General features: G+C 52.6%; 1 protein-coding gene across 11 annotated transcripts in view; it reads left to right on the top strand.

The window, feature by feature from the left end:
- Positions 1 to 16,865, top strand: part of TMEM63C (transmembrane protein 63C) — a 130,116-nt gene that overhangs the window by 94,481 nt on the left and 18,770 nt on the right. For all 11 annotated transcript variants that reach the window (XR_009264644.1, XR_009264645.1, XM_058739799.1 and 8 more), the window contains 9 exons: positions 155 to 316; positions 853 to 932; positions 1,349 to 1,430; positions 6,051 to 6,088; positions 10,414 to 10,556; positions 11,935 to 11,983; positions 13,957 to 14,065; positions 15,990 to 16,063; positions 16,687 to 16,767. Coding sequence is in view for 9 of the 11 variants with exons in the window: in XM_058739799.1 (XP_058595782.1) it covers positions 167 to 316; positions 853 to 932; positions 1,349 to 1,430; positions 6,051 to 6,088; positions 10,414 to 10,556; positions 11,935 to 11,983; positions 13,957 to 14,065; positions 15,990 to 16,063; positions 16,687 to 16,767 (806 nt within the window). In the remaining 2 variants the exon portion in view is untranslated. The remainder of the gene's footprint in view (positions 1 to 154; positions 317 to 852; positions 933 to 1,348; positions 1,431 to 6,050; positions 6,089 to 10,413; positions 10,557 to 11,934; positions 11,984 to 13,956; positions 14,066 to 15,989; positions 16,064 to 16,686; positions 16,768 to 16,865) is intronic.

Below are 16,865 nucleotides of genomic sequence, written 5' to 3' on the forward strand. Positions count from 1 at the left end.
GCCTCCCTGCCTTGACCTGCTACAGGCTGGCAATGGACACTGGGTCTGATGGGTACTCAGTGCACCTACCTCCCCCCAAATCCCCATCAGCCTTCTGCATTTGCAGAGTGAGAGGGATTCCTTGTGTCTGACCTGAGCACCCCTCTGTCACCAGGAAGATCCCAGGATGGCTGCCGTGCAGGGCAACCTGAATATGGTGAAAGAGACACAGAACATGACAGCACACAACTGCTTCAATTCTCAGAGCACCGTCCTGCAGGGGCAGCCCTTTGGGGGAATCCCCACTGTGCTGTTCCTCAACGTCATCTTGTGGGTGGTAAGTCCTGTGCCCCACGGTAGGCAGTGAGGCCTCAGAGGGGCGGACCGTCACACTGTCACAGGTGATACAGCAGGGGCCTCAGCTCTCCAGACAGACGTCAGCCACAGTGGTGGGGACTCCCTGAATGTCAGTCATGCCCAGGGCAGCCCGGGGAAGAGGGAACTGCAGGAACAGGCAGAATTCCTAAGATTCCCTTCCATGCGCCACTGTCCAGGGACCTACCCGGCCAGTGCCCTCGGGCCTCCCTTCTCTTTCCTCTTGCTGATTTCTTCAAGGAATGTTCTTGTTGCATCGTTCTAAACATGACACCGATGCCTTCACTCTCAAACTCTGAGAATCCACTCTGCTGGGAAGCTGCTGGGCACTGGGGATCTAGAGTTTAGAAAGGCATGGCCTCTACCCTAACAAAGCTGGCCACTTGTTGGAGAGCCCGGGAAGCCCCTGGGAACCTGAGGGACAGGATCTCCCCCACGGAGTTTCAGGGACCAGCCGAGCAGGAGACATATTCCCACATTCCCTTTCCCGGCCTACAGGTCATCATTTTGGTTTATTCCTTCCTCCGGAAAGCTGCGTGGGACTACGGGCGCCTGGCTCTGCTCATTCACAATGACAGGTGAGGAGAGGCCGGGGGTCAGGGCGAGCCAGCTGCTTGCTCCCTTGGGGGAGGTAAGGCCACAACCAGGATACAACAGGTGTCATGCCATCACCCACTCCTGCCCGGCTCTGGCCCTCCTCAAAAGAAGGGAACTTAGTGGGGGCAGTCATCTCTGGGCACGAGCCCACTTTTTTCTCAGATCTCAGACTTTCTGGATCCCGTGACTCCCCAAATACGTTGGGCACCTGGCAACAGGGGTGATTACCGTCTGTACCCAGATCTGTGTGCTCAGCACACGAGCTGAGATGTGTCAAGATGTGTATAAGAGGATGTCGCGGCTCTTGGCTTGGGAGCTGGAGAGACAGCAAGGCGGGTGGCCGAGGCCTTTTCTCTCCTTCTCCGCCTCCCTGCTCACTGATCTTCCTGGCCGGCAGCTTGACTTCACTGATCTATGGGGAGCAGAGCGAGAAGACATCTCCCTCGGATATTTCCCTGGAGATGGAACACAAGGACAAGGTGAGCTCTGGGGTGGGCCTGGGCCCAGCGGGTTCCTGGCTCTGCCACGTGCAGGAAGGAGCCCGCTCATGATCAGGGGCTTTGCAACCAGCTGCACCCCACCTAGCAGTGTGACCTGGGACACACTCTTCAGCCTTGCCAAGCCTCAGTTTCCCCATCAGAAAGACGGGGATATTAACCATTCCTAACTCCTAGGATGCCCAATAAGAGTTAGTTGATTCCAATATTTTAAAGGGATTTATTTATTTATTTATTTAAGAGGATGAGAGACAGTGTGCAAGCGGGGGAGGGGGAGAGGGACAGAGAGAGAGAGAGAGAGAGAGAGAGAAAGAGAATCTTAAGCAGGCTCCACACTCAGCACAGATCCTGACTTGGGGCTCGATCTCACGACCGTGAAATCATGACCTGAGCTGAAATCTAGAGTCCGACCCTTAACCGACTGAGCCACCCAGACGCCCCCTTAAAGGAATTTCTAAAACTAAATTTCCTGCTTTTCTCAAATCTCCAACCCTCCTCACAGTCCTGGTCCTGCCCCAGCCCCGCCTCTGAGCCAAGGACTCACCTCCCACTTCATAGAGGAGAGTCCAGACATCAGGCAGGGACTCCCTCAACCTCCTGCCTCCCAACTCTGCTCGATGGAGCCCAGTCTTCCTTCTCTTGCCTGTCGGATGCCAGGGCTCCACTCAAGCCTCTTCATTCACTTAGCTGGCTGCCGTGGCACACCTGCTGTGGGCCACCGCTGGTCTGGGACCTGGGCGGTGAACTAAATGGACCAAGTCCTGCTTCATGGGACTTTCTGTCTGGGTGAGAGACACCCAGACAGTTGCACGTATTGGTGGTAAGTGCATGAACTCAAAAAGCAGCAAGGAAGGCACTACACAGTCATGGCACAGAGCTGGAGAGTTCCAGATGGTGTCAGGGACGATCTTGGGCCCTCCCTGCCACGGCCCACACTGCCTGTCTCCCTCTGCACCTGTGCTGCCCACTTTCTCACTCCCACTTACTCCTCCACCCCTCCAGAGTGGCTCCCACCCCTCCGTTCCACCCAGACGAGCCATCGGTTGTCCCAGGCCATGAAATCGCAAGGGCTTTGCTGAGTTCTCATCTCATCTGGTCTCTCAGAGACATCCGGCCCTGTAGACCGCCTTCCCTTTTTGAACAGGCACTTCCAGTCGCTTCTGTGCCATCACACTCTCTGGGTTTCTCTTCTGCCGCTCCTCTGTTCCTCCCCATCCCCTCTGCAGGCTCCTCGGCCCCAGGGATTTCCCTCAGCTGGTCCCAGACCTCCTCCTCTCTCTGCTGGGCGATGTCACCCACACTCCCAGCCTCGCCTGCCACCTCTGCACAGAACCCTCCTAAATTTCTGTCTCCAGCTAATCCTCTCTCTGGGCTCCAGACACATTTATCCAATGATCCTCAAAATATCTCCACGTGGAGATTGTAAAGGCGTTTGGAGTTCAGTATGTCCAAAACATGCCACGACATCCCTCCACCCACCTGTTCCTAGATCCCTGGTTTCAGACTCTGCCCACCACCCACCCAGGTGCACCCCCTGGGTCTGGCCCAGGCCCCCAGGTACAGCCAGTTCATTACCAAGTTGTATTGCTGTCACCCTCCCAGTCTTGTTTCTCTCCACCTCTCCCACCACCCCCCAGGCCAGGCCCCCATCAGCCTCTTGTTGGATGAGGCAGGGTGGCCTCTAACCAATATGTCCACGCCTGTGTCCTGCCCCACCCATTTTCCACCTCATCTGTCCTTGCCTCCCAACTCCCCCATCCCTGGCCACAGTGACCACCTTTTAGATCCTTAAAAGTGCCACCTCCTTCCCTCCACAGGGCCTTTGGCCTGTCCTTCCCCCTTCCCCTCCCCGGTGGCCCCCCCCCCCAGGTTAACACACTCACCCTTTGTTCAGATTTCAGCCCAAACGCCACTTCCCCAGGAGCCCCATCCCTGCCTTGTGGGTCCAGATCTTTGGTTTTACACGCATTGCTTTTCTTCAGAGCTCTTAACTCAGTCTGTAACAGTCCCTCATCTACCAGATTGGTCCAGGGTCTCTGCTCCCCCAGCAAGAGCAGGTGCTGACCTGGGCTGGCCCACCACTGTCCCCACCCCATCCCCCCCACCCCCAGCCAGGCCAACCTGCCATGTAATTAGCATCTGATTTGTGTTTGTTGGAGGCAGTGAGTGAGTAAAACCATATTCCTTCCATTATCATCCCTCTAAGAGACCTGGTCCCCTTATCTGCCAGGATCTGCCCCAAGCTGTGTGGAGAGCCTCAGACAAATTTGTCCCTTAGAATTCCTCTATAGAACAGGGACAGTCACGCATACCTTACAAGGTTGACTCTCAGGTTTATTTTCGGAAGCATTGCTTTGGTTGGGGTTTTTTGTTGTTGTTGTTGTACAATGGCAAAAAGATCATTTATTTAAAAATATCTGAGGAATCATTACAGCAGCAGTGAGGTGGTCAAACTGCAGAGGTAGAAATGAGACGGGCAGGGAGAGAGTCTGGTGAGGTGGCCTGTGGATGCCCCGGCCAGGATGCTGGGTCCTCAGCCAGGCCGAGTGGCGTGGGTAAAGCAAACGGGTCATTACCCCATGTGGTGGGAGTGAGGAGCTTGGGGCCACCAAGCGAGGTGCGATGAACTGACCACTGTCACTCAGTCTTGTCAGCTGAGCTGGTTCCTAGGACCTTGTGGCCATTTCCTGCAGGAGAGAAGAGAGATATTGCACACATGCTCGCTCACGCATCTACGTCTGTGCAGTTTCTACAGGCACATAGGCCACACTTCTTCTCACAACCTCTGCCCTCTCAAAGACAGTCCTGTCCTGTGTGAATTCCAGGACTTGTACATGCCATGTGGGGTATACACCTTTGCACCTGCCATAGAAGGGGTGGAAGTGACTCCCAGGAAGGTGTGTCCCCCACTGTGCACAACAAACCTCCTCACCCACTAAATAAAACACACCCCTGTTTGCCCATAGGTGGTGGTGCGAAAAACTCTCCGATGCGGAGAGTGGAGTTCAGACTCTCAGCCCAACTCCTGTTTAGCAACTCACGACTTCCCTGGGGACTTTCACAATCAATGCCACCAGCATGCTAGTCCCCTTCATTGCTGTGACCCATACTGGGCATCTGTATTTTAGTTCCTCAAGACATAACTGAGGACATGGTCCCCCCTAAGGTGGATGTCTGACCATCAGGCAACCCCATACAGGGAAGGGTACTTGGTGGGTCTTATACTGAATGGAGCAAGGAACTTCCTTCTGTTTTCCTATCACTTCCTTTTGGGAAATACCCTTCCCCAATCAGCGTGGCGCAGGGGAATGTCAGCCAGGCAGGCTGCCTGTTTCACTCACGTACTTGTGATCAAATGGGGTCAATCAAGAGTTAAACCTTTTCCAAGATTTTCCTAAACCCTAGAGTATCCTGGAAGGAATCACGCACCGGGCAACTTCACCAGCTATCAGATCTGGCCACTTTTAGGGCCACGGGCCCCTGCCCATTATCATGCACACTCTCCCCAAGCAGACTTCCTTTCTAGGCCCCCCATCACCTCCACGGCTGAGGCTGCCTTTCCCCACCACCCAGAAACCCCAGACAGCAAGACCTTGAGAGAAAGTCATAATCAACAGGACTCTTCAAGTTTGTTTATTTATTTTTGACAGAGAGAGAGAGAGAACAAGTGGGGGAGGGGCAAAGAGACGGAGACACAGAATCCAAAGCAGGCTCCAGGCTCTGAGCTGTCAGCACAGAGCCCGACGCGGGGCTCGAACCCATGAACCATGAGATCATGACCTGAGCCGAAGTCGGACGCTTAACTGACTGAGCCACCCAGGCACCCCAGTAGGACTCTCAGATGTAGGAGAAGAAACCCATCTCAAACTAGTGTTTAAAAAAAAAAAAGGTAACACGTGGCTAGAGTGTGGGGAAATCCAGACAGAAGTGGCTTCTTTGGGTACAACTTGATCCAAGTCCTGGGATGCTACCAGGATCCTCTCTCCAGGCTTTTTTTTTTTTTCCCTCAGACAAGCTCCTGCCTGTAGCATCGAAGATGACACCAAGCCACTGCAGGCTCCATGGTGTTCACCAAGGTGCAGGAGCTCATACGGAGAGAGACCCTCTCTCCCAATGCCCCTCTCAATCCCTTTAAGAGAATTTTGATCGGCCCCACGTGCATCATGTTCCCGTTGATCAGCTGACCACTGGTGGCAGACCCCTGCTTGACGGACAGCCCACCGGGCCACATGCAATGGGGGGGGGGGCATTTCCCAGGCAGAAGCAATGAAGGACAGACAGAAACCAGCCAACGTCCACCCTACAAACGGTCCCTTCTCTCCCTCCGGTCCAAGACCCACTAAGCCCCCATTTCCTGTAACAGGATGCCACATGGCAGGAATGTGAACTCATAGCTCACTTCCGGGGAGACCTCTCCCTGGGCAGTCACCACTGATTCCAGATGGAGCCCACTTCCTTCCAGGACCCATGCCCTTCTCGCTGCCATCTCTTGCCTGGAAGGAGGCCCCTTGCTGACGCTGCCTCATGTTTCCCAGGTTCCCACAGCTGAGGAGGGCAGGCCTGGGCCTGGATTTTCTCACATGTTCTCTCCTTTTTCCCCAGGGCTTCTATTCCTGGTTCTTCAACACCATCACCATGAAGTAAGTGCCTGAACTTTCCGAGCTTGTGATAGCAGCTGCCATATTTGGGTGATGATGGGGGTGGGGCGTGCTGCCCTGCAGGTCTGGGCCCCGGCCTGCGTTCTGGACCCTCTTCCGCACTCCCCACTGACTGCCTCAGCCCTGCCCAGGCAGGGGATGCTTTCTGGGTTACAGTGGGTGAAATGGGACCTGGGCACAGCCCACAGCCCTCAGGAAAGGCATTTCTCATATAAGCATTTTCTCATGCTTATAAAAATGCTTTTATGGATCCCACACTAGGAAAAAGAAATTCTTCTTGCATAGCTATTTGCTTTCTTTCTGTGAACACCATTCATCGTATTGAAATGGAAAAGAAAATACCAGGCAGAAGGGCATACTTCCTCTTGCCTCAGCACTGATTACAGAAGGACAGCCCCTTGTCCGCTTGCCTTCTGGATCTCTTTAGGGCCAGGCCCCACTTGGCAAGGAGAAAGACCCCAAGTCACCTGTTTTCTCCTAATTACCCCACGCTTCATGATTTTGACTGCACCCTCCTGACTCTGCCCAGCTTCAGCTGAGCGCATACCAGAACTCTCTGTCCCCACTGTGTGTATGCGTGTGCACGCACACGCTCATGCCTGTGCACACGGCTCTGCCTCCACCTCAGAGCCCTGTACATTCCTGGGTGCTCCCTAAATATCCCCCATCTGTCCTGCCCTGTCCACCTTTCAAAACCCTCCTCCAGGGTCCTTTCTTGCCTGGTGATGCCTGCCTTAGGGTACAGTCTCACTGCCCCTCAAAGGCCACCTGCAGCAAGGGGCCTGAATGGGCCTGCTAATTTGCTTTTTTGGCAAAGGTTCATAGAACTTCCTCTTGCGTGTGCCTCCACGCCCACCAGTCAGGCCCTGGCTGGGAGCATTCACACATTTTTCCAAGACCCCATCCCACCCCCTTGGGCCACCTCAGGGCACCCCCCTTCCTCCAGACCTGCTGAAGGGGGCATGAGGCACCCTGACTGGGCCCTGGGAATCCTGAGCTGGGCTTAGGACCACTGGCCTCTGGTGTTTGAGCTCCAACCCCACTGATGGGGGAGTCCTCGTGGCCTTGCCTCCCGGGCTGTCTTCATCATCCATCAGAGTTCCTAGTATCCAGAAGTGATACAGCTAGTTTGTGTGTGTGGTTCAGGGATCTTAGCCACATGTAGGGGGAGTGGAGGGGAAACATTTTATTTCTTGGCACCTTCTCTGGTTTTGCTTGGGTAAGTTTTAAAACATGCACAAGCTCACATTAAATATATTTTCATTAAGAGAGACCTGGAAGCCACCTCCAGGCCTCCTGCAGAGAGGCAACCCTTGTCCACAGTTTCAAGGGAATTTACTTTTTTCCTTTCCGCAAGCATTTGCCGATTTAAAACATGTTTAAATAATCAATAACGTGTCTGAACACTTGGAGCTGGTTACCCTGGGAGGCCATACGAGCTGGCTGTGGGTCCCTGGGCTTAGCAAGTTCGTGAAGGATGGGCCGGGGCAGAATGGCACATTAGCCAGCTCTTTACATGGGGAAGAGGGAGGGAAACCTGGGGTACATAGGCCGGCCTGAGCTGACCACACCCTCGGTCTTGGACAGCTGACTTTCTGGGTTTTCTGTTGTCTGCTGACCCATCAGCGGGTATATATGGGGGCAGGGGGAAGTGTTGCAAGAGAGTAGCGTACGTGTAAAACTTAAAACTTCATGCAGTACTCATCTCTGTGGTGCACATGTGAATATGAAATAAAAGAGGCACGTCACTATGTTGGTGCAAATCCATGTATACAGCTATTCACGTGTGCATACCCAGACCTGCGGGTCAGTGGGAGGTCAGTGTGCACAGTAGTGTGTGTTTCCGGGTGAGAATCCTCCCCACCCCCCCACCCTACTCCACCCAAAGGTTCCTCCATGGGGAACTCATCGTCCAGGAAAGGAGGAAGGCTGGGCATTGTATTATGCATCCCGCACCCTTTGAGAATAGTGTCTAGATGACAGCTTAATACATTTACTGATCAGGGACAAGGAAGCCCGAGTCCCAGTGTACAAAGCCCACGGAATCTAGTTGGAGAGGCAAAGGTTAACAAGACTCACTGTATATAATTCATAATGGGAAATTGTCATTGCTGTGCAGGGGGTATTTGGGGGACAAGAAATTAATTCCAGCTAGGGCGTTCAGGAGAAGCAAGCTTTGAGCTAGGCCTTGAAGGATGGGGAGAATTTCCACTCTATGCCAAGTGCAGGACCCATCACAAATAAAGGACTACATGAGTGAAGGTTTGGGGCAGAGATGGGCAGGGAGCATCCAGAAATGGTCCGTCTAGTGTGGCTAGAAGCAAGGATACATGGCAAGAGAGAGGCTAAATGGTTGGGCTGGAAGGATCAGCTGGGATCTTGACTGCCATGCTGAGAATTCTGGGCAATACATCAAATGCTGTTTATGCTATAGTCACTAAGTTAAACAAGCACAACAACAAAAAACTAAAGGAGATTAACCAAGATGCTTAATAGTCATTATCTTGGGTTGGATGAGATTCTGCATGAATGATTTTCTTCTCCTTTGTATTTCCCAAGATTTCTTTTTTTAAAAATTATTTTAATGTTTATTTATTTTTGAGAGAGAGACAGAGTGCAAGTGGGGGAGGAGCAGAGAGAGAGAGGAAGACCCAGAATTTGAAGAAGGCTCCAGGCTCTGAGCTGTCAGAACAGAGCCTGATGTGGGGCTCGAACTCACAAACCGTGAGATCTTGACCTGAGTCAAAGTTGCAAGCTCAACCAACTGAACCACCCAAGGCACCCCCAAAAATTTCTACAATAAAATTTCACTTTTCTTTCTTTCTTTCTTTCTTTCTTTTCTTTCTTTCTTTCTTTCTTTTCTTTTCTTTTCTTTTCTTTTCTTTTCTTTCCTTCTTTCCTTCCTCCTTTCTTTTTTTCTTTCTTTCTTTCTTTCTTTCTTTCTTTCTTTCTTTCTTTCTTCTTTTTCTTGAGAGAGAGAGAGAGAGCATGAGCAGGAGAGAGGGGCAGAGGGAGAAGGAGACAGAATCTTAAGCAGGCTCTATGTTCAGTGCAGGGTCCCATGTGTGGCTAAATCCCACAACCCTGGAATCATGACTTGAACTGAAATCAAGAGTCAGACACTCAACTGACTGAGCCATCCAGGCGCCCCATACTTTTAAAAAAATTTTTGAAGTATAACACACACATGGAAAAGTCCACAAAAAATAAACGTCCAGCTCAATTACAGCAAAGCAGATCAAGAACTGGAACATTGCCAACACTCCATCACTTCCTCCTCTCCAAGGGGAGAGTATCCTGACTTCTAACTCCATAGTTTTCTATATTGCCTATTTTTGAACTTTGTGTATGAAAACATACAATATGTACTGTTTGTCCCTGGATCTTTCACTCAACATTGTGTTTGTGAGGTTCAGCTATGGCCATTCATTTTTATCGCTGTATAGTATTTCGTTATATATACAGTGTTTTATATATATATCATTATATATATATATGATATATATATATATATATATATATATTATGTATATACATACATTATCTCACAATTCTTGTGTCCATTTCCACCTTCGGTAGACGTTTAGGTTGTTTGTTTGAGGCTGTTATAAACAAGGCGTCTATGAGATTCTTATACATGTCTCTTGATATGTGCATGTGTTTCTACTGGAAATAATACTAGACCCGGAGTTACTAGGTCATAGGCTGTGCATACATTCAATTTCCTTAGATCATACCAATTGCTTTCCAAAGTGGCTCTGCCGGAGTCGTACCCATGAGTGTGGGAGAGCTCCCAGTGCCCCCATACCCTTGCCAAGACTTGGTATTGTCTGACTTTCTAGCTTTGGTCAATCTGGCAGTATGGAGTGATATCTCTTTGTGGTTTTAAGAATTCCTTTTTAACTGACACATTAAAAGAAACAACTTTTTAAAAAATAGGGTGCATCTTGATCTCGCTGGTGGTTTGTCTGGTGCACGCACCATGGCAAGCACTCAAAATGTATGAAGAAGCAATAAAAGATGAAATGAATGCTTGATTTCAAAAGTGCTTCTGGATTCCCAAGTGAGTGTCTGTAACATAACTTCTCCCTTCGATATGCCTGTGAAATTCAGTGAAATACATTTGAGGCATAACAGAGGCTTTGAGATGAAGGGTGATATTTCTACAAAAAGAAAAAAAGAAAAGAAAGAAAAGAAAACTTGGGGGTAGGTTGATAATCTTCTCTTCCTTTTCTCTACCTCCCTCCGACTTAAGCTGTGGCCACGCTGGCTCCTGAGGAGTGTATTTGTCTGTGTGTCTCTTCCAGGAACGAGGATCTAATTAGCAAGTGTGGAGACGATGCCCGCATCTACATCATGTTCCAGTATCATCTCATCATCTTTGTGCTTATCCTCTGCATCCCCTCCTTGGGCATCATCTTGCCCATCAACTATACTGGAACCGTTCTGGGTAGGCGGAGCTCAGCGCGCCCTGCGCCTGGGCCACTCGACCTAACGGGCGGCCTGGTAGGCGGGGCAGAGCTTGGGTCTTGGTAGTCTAGAAATCTAAAATTTAAGTCCGCATCTCAAAACTAGTTATGTGACCTTAGGACAACCCAAACTTCTGTCCTCCCATGTGGAGACTGGACCTGGGGCGTCCTTCATCACACGTGTGGCCCAGGACCTGGCCCATGGCAGACACACAGTAGTAATTCAGTCTGGAGCTGAATGTTTACCTGCAGCCCCACCCTACATCTTGCCAGGTCTTTGCAGAGGCCTTTTTATGGCATGTGACCTACCGCAAAGATCCCTGAACTTGATCTCTCCCCATCCCCTCTGTGACAGACATAGCACTATTGGTCTCATTGGAAGTCTAGCCACACTCGTTATAAGAGGGTCCTTTTGACAGAATGACATTGTGAGTGTAGACTTGACCCGCATCTGCTTCCCAGAAAATACCTTTGCTCGATCTAGCAAATGACTTCTTATTATATTAAGCACATCAGTCCCCCCAGGCCTCGGATCCTCAGCTGTCATGGGGATCGGGAGACGATGCCAGAGCCTGGCACGTAGTGAGTGTCCAGTGAATAATAGCCAGTACTTCACTTAGAAATGTGAAGATGGATGGAGCCGAAGGCTGTACAACTAAGTGGTGTAGTTTAGCACCTTAAGTGCCCATGTGGCAGCCAGTGGTACCCTGATTCCTCAGGCGTCTGTTTCTCCTCAGCCAGAGGCAGACCTCAGTTAATTCAAGCTAGCGCACAATGTACCACGAGATACCACTGCCACAGTAACTTCTGTCTTTCCAGATTCCCTTCCTAAGAGCTTGTGTGTTGGCAATGATACGTTATATTACATGTAACATAGATATGTATAGTATATCAACGCAAGATTTCTGGACACATTTCATAATACCCAGAGATGTCCAAACTGACAAACTTAATACATTTTGCCAGAAGGCTTTACTCTGTCGAAATGAGGCAATGTGACATTCTTGTGATTGTTGCCAGGGGTAACAGTGTTACTGATTTCTTCCCTCCACTCGTGCTGGGGCCCTGGGCTCCTTCAATAAGCATTTACTGGCGTCTGCTTGTTCCAGTTGGGCACTGGGGATGCCTCATCAAGACCTGGCTGTAGAGCCCCAACCAGCAGTCTCAGGAAGAAGAAGAGGCCTCTTCTGGTTTTGTGGGGAGGTGGGGGCAAGTTCTGGGGAACAAGAGGGGAGGGTAGGATGTGGGCAAGCATCTCTAGACCCCAGGCATTCATCTGGGAACCTCGAACGCAAGCAGCTCCCACACTCACTCAATCAAGGAACCAGCTTTGAGATCAGTCACTTTCTTCTCTTTCAGATTGGAATAGTCACTTCGGTCGGACCACCATTGTCAATGTCTCCATAGAGTAGGTACCTGATCGTCTTACCTCCCATTCTACTGGCTCAGGGTTATTGGTGGGGAGAGAAGGTCCAACTTGTGGGTCAAAAACATGGGCACTGCTCTGCTGCTAAGAAAGGCCTGGTTTCCTTGGGACCCATGTACTGAGTAGGATGCCAGAAGTTGCATTCTCTTAGGGGGGCAGGACTCCTGCTGCCTCAGTGTCCTCACATCTGTAGTAGGTAGAACTACCCAAACTGGCCACTCCTGAAGACTTGGAAAGATGGTCCTGTTTGTTTAATATGTCCAGGCCCCAAGTGGCAAAGACCCTGTAGCAAGCAGAGGCTTGAGGTATTATTTCCTGCTCACAAAATAGAGCAAGTTAACCCTCATATAACCGAATAAAGTGTAGACCTGATTCCCACAGCAGGGGGACTGAAGAACCACATGACCTGAGTTTATGCCCCACCTGTGCCATTAGCTGACCCTGGGTCTGGGGCAATGCACCGCCACCCTGAGCTTTATTACTAGTCTAGTCTGTGGTGGAGAAAGAACTGTTGGACGGGACTCGTGGATTTCAACAGCAGCCAACCTGATCAGATCAACTTGTACTGAGCCAGATGTGGCCCTGCCGGTCCTTGCTGAGAAAACAGGCCCCCAGGGTGTCTCGCCCGGGTGTGGCTGACTTCCTGACAAAGCTGAAGCAGCAGGTGTGAGAGGGGGTTCACACGCTCCTGCCCCACCCCGGCCCCTCTGCCCCCGCACCCTGCAATCCATCAAACTCCCAAATCAGCAGAATGGGGCTGTGGCATCCTCTTAGCACCCCTTCCAGCCATCTCCTCCCCCGGTGCTGCCGACACCACAGCAGAATTCACCACCTTCTCCCCGGCCAGCCACGGTGGGGGTGCGGTGCCTACACCTTCCCAACAAGATGTCAATTTTTATTTTTATTAAACAAATTTTTTTAATGTTGGTTTATTTTTGAGACAGATAGAGCATGAGTGGGAGGGACAGAGAGACAGGGAGACACAGAATCCGAAGCAGGCTCCAGGCTCTGAGCTGTCAGCACAGGGCCCAACACGGAGCTCAAACTCTTGGGCCACGAGATCATGACCTAAGCTGAAGTCGGAAGCTTAATGGACTGAGCCACCCAGGCGCCCCCAAGATGTTAATTTTAATAGGGCAGGAAAGACCCTTCAAAATCCATAAATCCGTATTGGCAGAAAGCAGGAATGTTCTTTAGAGACCGTATAAACTTGCCGGCTCTCAGGAAAGGAAGATTGAGACACCTAGCTGGAGGGGGATGTTACGTGAAATGTCAGGCACTGGGATGAGTGACGAGGAGATGTTTTGAAGCGACACAGCTTTTCTCTCCTCAGACCGCACCAAATAAGGTGGGCCCTATTTCTGAACAGTCAGCTTGGCCAGATGCCCCGGGACAGCATCATCTGAGCCCAAAGCCCGCGTGCCACCGCCCTTCCTACCCCATAGAGGCAGAGCAAACCCACCGGGCCCTCCTCCCTCTGGACGCAAGTGTGACCCCCTGTCCCTCGCCACAGAGGTCAGATGACCCCTCCACGTGGGCTGCTGGGCAGCCATGGGAGCCTGAGCTGCGGCCGCCAGCAGCACAGCACAGTGGTGAGGAGTCGAAGCGCTTCCTCTGCCCGGGCTCACCTGCCAGGGCTGCCCCGGCTAGGAGTGACCTCGGGCAGGCCACCCGCCACTCTGATCAAATGAAGATAGTCACAGTACCACCCTCGTATGGTGTTAGGGTCTAGTGAGAAATGTACATAAAGCATCTAGTCCCAGCCTGGGTCTGCCATATAGGAAGCACTCAACAAACGTTAGCCTTTAGCAGCCCACATGGGGCATCCGCTTCTTACCATGGCCGTCCCCTTCCAAGGTGCCCCAGTGTCTGGATGCACCAGAGGGTGGCCCAGGGGAGAACCGGATGGGGTGGGAGAGGGTGGTCTCACCCCTCCTGTGTCTTGTTCTTGGCAGGAGTAAGGTCCTATGGCTGCATAGCTGCTTCTCCTTCCTCTATTTCGTCATTAACTTCGTCTTCATGACCCATCACTGTTTAGGGTTTGTGCCCAAGAAGAGCCATAAGGTGAGTAAGCGAAATGGACTCCCGGAACTGCTCCCTGCCAGCCAGAGCCCTCCCCAGCTGGACCGTCCCACTGCCAGCCTGCAGAGGCACCCCACACAGGCACGTTCTGCACACCTGTAGGGGGCAGTCTCACCTGAGTGGCGCAAGCCCCCAGCTCTTAGCCCGGTGAATCAGCACCTGGCCCCTAGCACAGCTGTCCTGGGTGGTAAACCACTGAAACTCTCCCAAGCCAGCTGGCAAACAGCTGTCCCAGGTGCCTCCTACCGCTATACCCCGCTGCCTGGCCCCTCTCCAAAGACCCCCGGACCCCCACCATCCACAGACTAAAGGATTAATGAACCCCTGGGCCAGCAGGGGGGCTCCCATCCTCAGTGTTCAGTGCCCCCTGCTGGGGAATGCCCAAGTTCCTTGCCCTTCCACAGTCTCTGAGGTCAGAGACCCCAGGTCCTGGCCCAGTATCCTCCCTGTCCTGGTTTGGGTCACCCCACCCCACCTCCCAAGCAGGCACTGTGATAAGGAATAGCATAGCACTCGCCTGTTTTGAAGGTGATTCTAGGAAAAACCACTGGGCTGGGTGGGGGGGAGTGGGAGGGAGAAGAAGATGCAGATAAGAGGCAGCCATTAAGGAATGGGCACTTTGGGCAGCCTGGGGATCAGGCAGAACATGCCCCCCCCCGAGTTTTCCCAGCCTGAGTGGGGTGGGGGGCAGTCGGGCACCTTCCCGCCAACTCCCCATCCATCAGCAGTGGAGCCTGCACTGGGGCCCTGACGCTTCACACCTGCTCCTGCTATTGGCAGTCCAGGTGTTTGAAGTGCACAGCTGCCCTGAGGGTGTAGACGTGAGGCCCAGGGGCGGCAGGTGGGCCCTCAGCACTGCCTGCCTGAGCCGCACCCAACCCGCACCCTCACCCGCACCCCCACCCACACCCCCTCCTGCACACTCACCCTCACTCGCACCCTTGCCCGCACCCTCACCTGCACCCACACCATAACCCTCACTCGCACCCTTGCCCTTGCCCTCACCCGCACCCCCACCCTCACCCACACCCGCACCTGCACCCGCACCTGCACCAGCCCAGCAAGGGAAGGGGTGTGTGGGCCGTCCAGACCGTGGCAGGGAAGGGGAACCATGAAGACTAACACCCTTGGCTCTGGTGGAGTAGGACCAGCTCCCTCGACGCCATCCATCTTGAAGGACTGATGTGCTCTACCCCACCCCAGATCGCAAATCCACATACCCCTGAAAGGTTACTCTGAATGCTTTGGCCTGCAGGCCTAGTGGCTTGGGCACTCCTGAGCAGTGTGGACTCAGCTACATCAGCTTTCCTTTTCGTCACCAGAAGCATCTGCTGAGACTCCTGTCTCTTGCAGCTCACTGTCACCCTGAGGGGATGGCTCAGGAAGACATTTGAAGGGCTTCCCCATCACCTCCCCAGAGTCTAGCTCACCTCCTAACCCCCTGCCCAGGGTAATGTTGGAGACGGCCCCACTGACTTCTCGTGACATCCCATGGCACAGCAGAGGTGCAGGGAGGCCAGAGTGATGGCAGGGTGAGGCCGTGCCGTCAGCCAGGAGCGGGAGCAGCCCCTGCCAGTCCCGGAGCTCCAGGCTCCCTCCCCGGCCCTCCCTGTTGACAGCTTCTGCCTCTTTCTCCCTTGACCTCAGCTTTCGTTGGCAGTTATTCTGGATCAGGATCACGGAGAATAACAGAGGCGTGGCATGCCTGCCTGCAGCTTCCCACAGCCCACAGCCTGCTGACCTCAGGGACACAGGCCAGGGAAGCTGGCACTGAGCTTCCCCAGCAAGAGGGCAGCCTGGTTGAGTAGCAAGCCTGTTCCAGACAGTTCTGGGCCACCAAAGACCCAGACATCCAGGAGTCCTGTGTAAACACACTCTTCTCTCTCCATGTGCCTTCCCCACTTAGGTCACCAGGACACTAATGATCACCTATGTCCCCACGGACATCCAAGACCCAGAAATCATCATTAAGCATTTTCAGTAAGTCGGTCAAATGGACTGAAGCGTGGATTGCCTCTTCCCGGTAACCTTGCCTGATTCTTCATGTGGGTAGTAAGCTGGCATAGGATGGTGGAGCGAGAGAGACACCCCAGGTGATAGCTCATCCTGGGCTTGGCTCAGGATTAGCTTTCCAGAAAGGGGGAGGCCCTGTGGCCAGAGCAGCCTTTCTGAAGTCAAAGGATTTCCCGCATGGCATGCGCGTGGTGGGTGTAAATTTCCCTTCCCTTGCTGCTCCAACCAAATGCCTGGCAAGCTCCTGGACCAGTTATCTAGAGCAGGTCATCTTGGAGCATCTTTCGTGACCCAAGGTCCTAGCCCCAGGAGATAATTATTTCTCGTGGGCAGCGATTTCTAGCTCTGTCCCCACCTGGCTCTATTCTGGACCATATGGGAAGGATGTGGCAAATCTTAGATGACCAGGGATCAACTCTGAAATTTGACCTTAGGCACGAGTAATGGGGTCTCCCATCCAGGAGCCAGGGACCACAGACAGCTGAGCCACTCAGCCCTGTGGGCTATAGTTCTGGGGGGCGGATAGTGTGGGGAGGATGGCATATCCCCAGCACCACAGGCTAGTTCAGCATCCATGTCTGTGGCTGCAGTGAGGCCTATCCAGGATGCGTGGTGACCAGAGTCCACTTCTGCTATGACGTCAGGACCCTGATCGATTTGGATGATCAGAGGTGAGTCTGCAGCGGGGTCTGTCTGGATCTGGGGTGGGGGTACAAGGGGAGGATGTGGCTCTGCTGGTCCCCAGCCACAAGATCCCTCCTCCCACTGC

The sequence above is a fragment of the Neofelis nebulosa genome, chromosome 7, assembly GCF_028018385.1.
Source record: "Neofelis nebulosa isolate mNeoNeb1 chromosome 7, mNeoNeb1.pri, whole genome shotgun sequence".
NCBI lineage: Eukaryota > Metazoa > Chordata > Mammalia > Carnivora > Felidae > Neofelis > Neofelis nebulosa.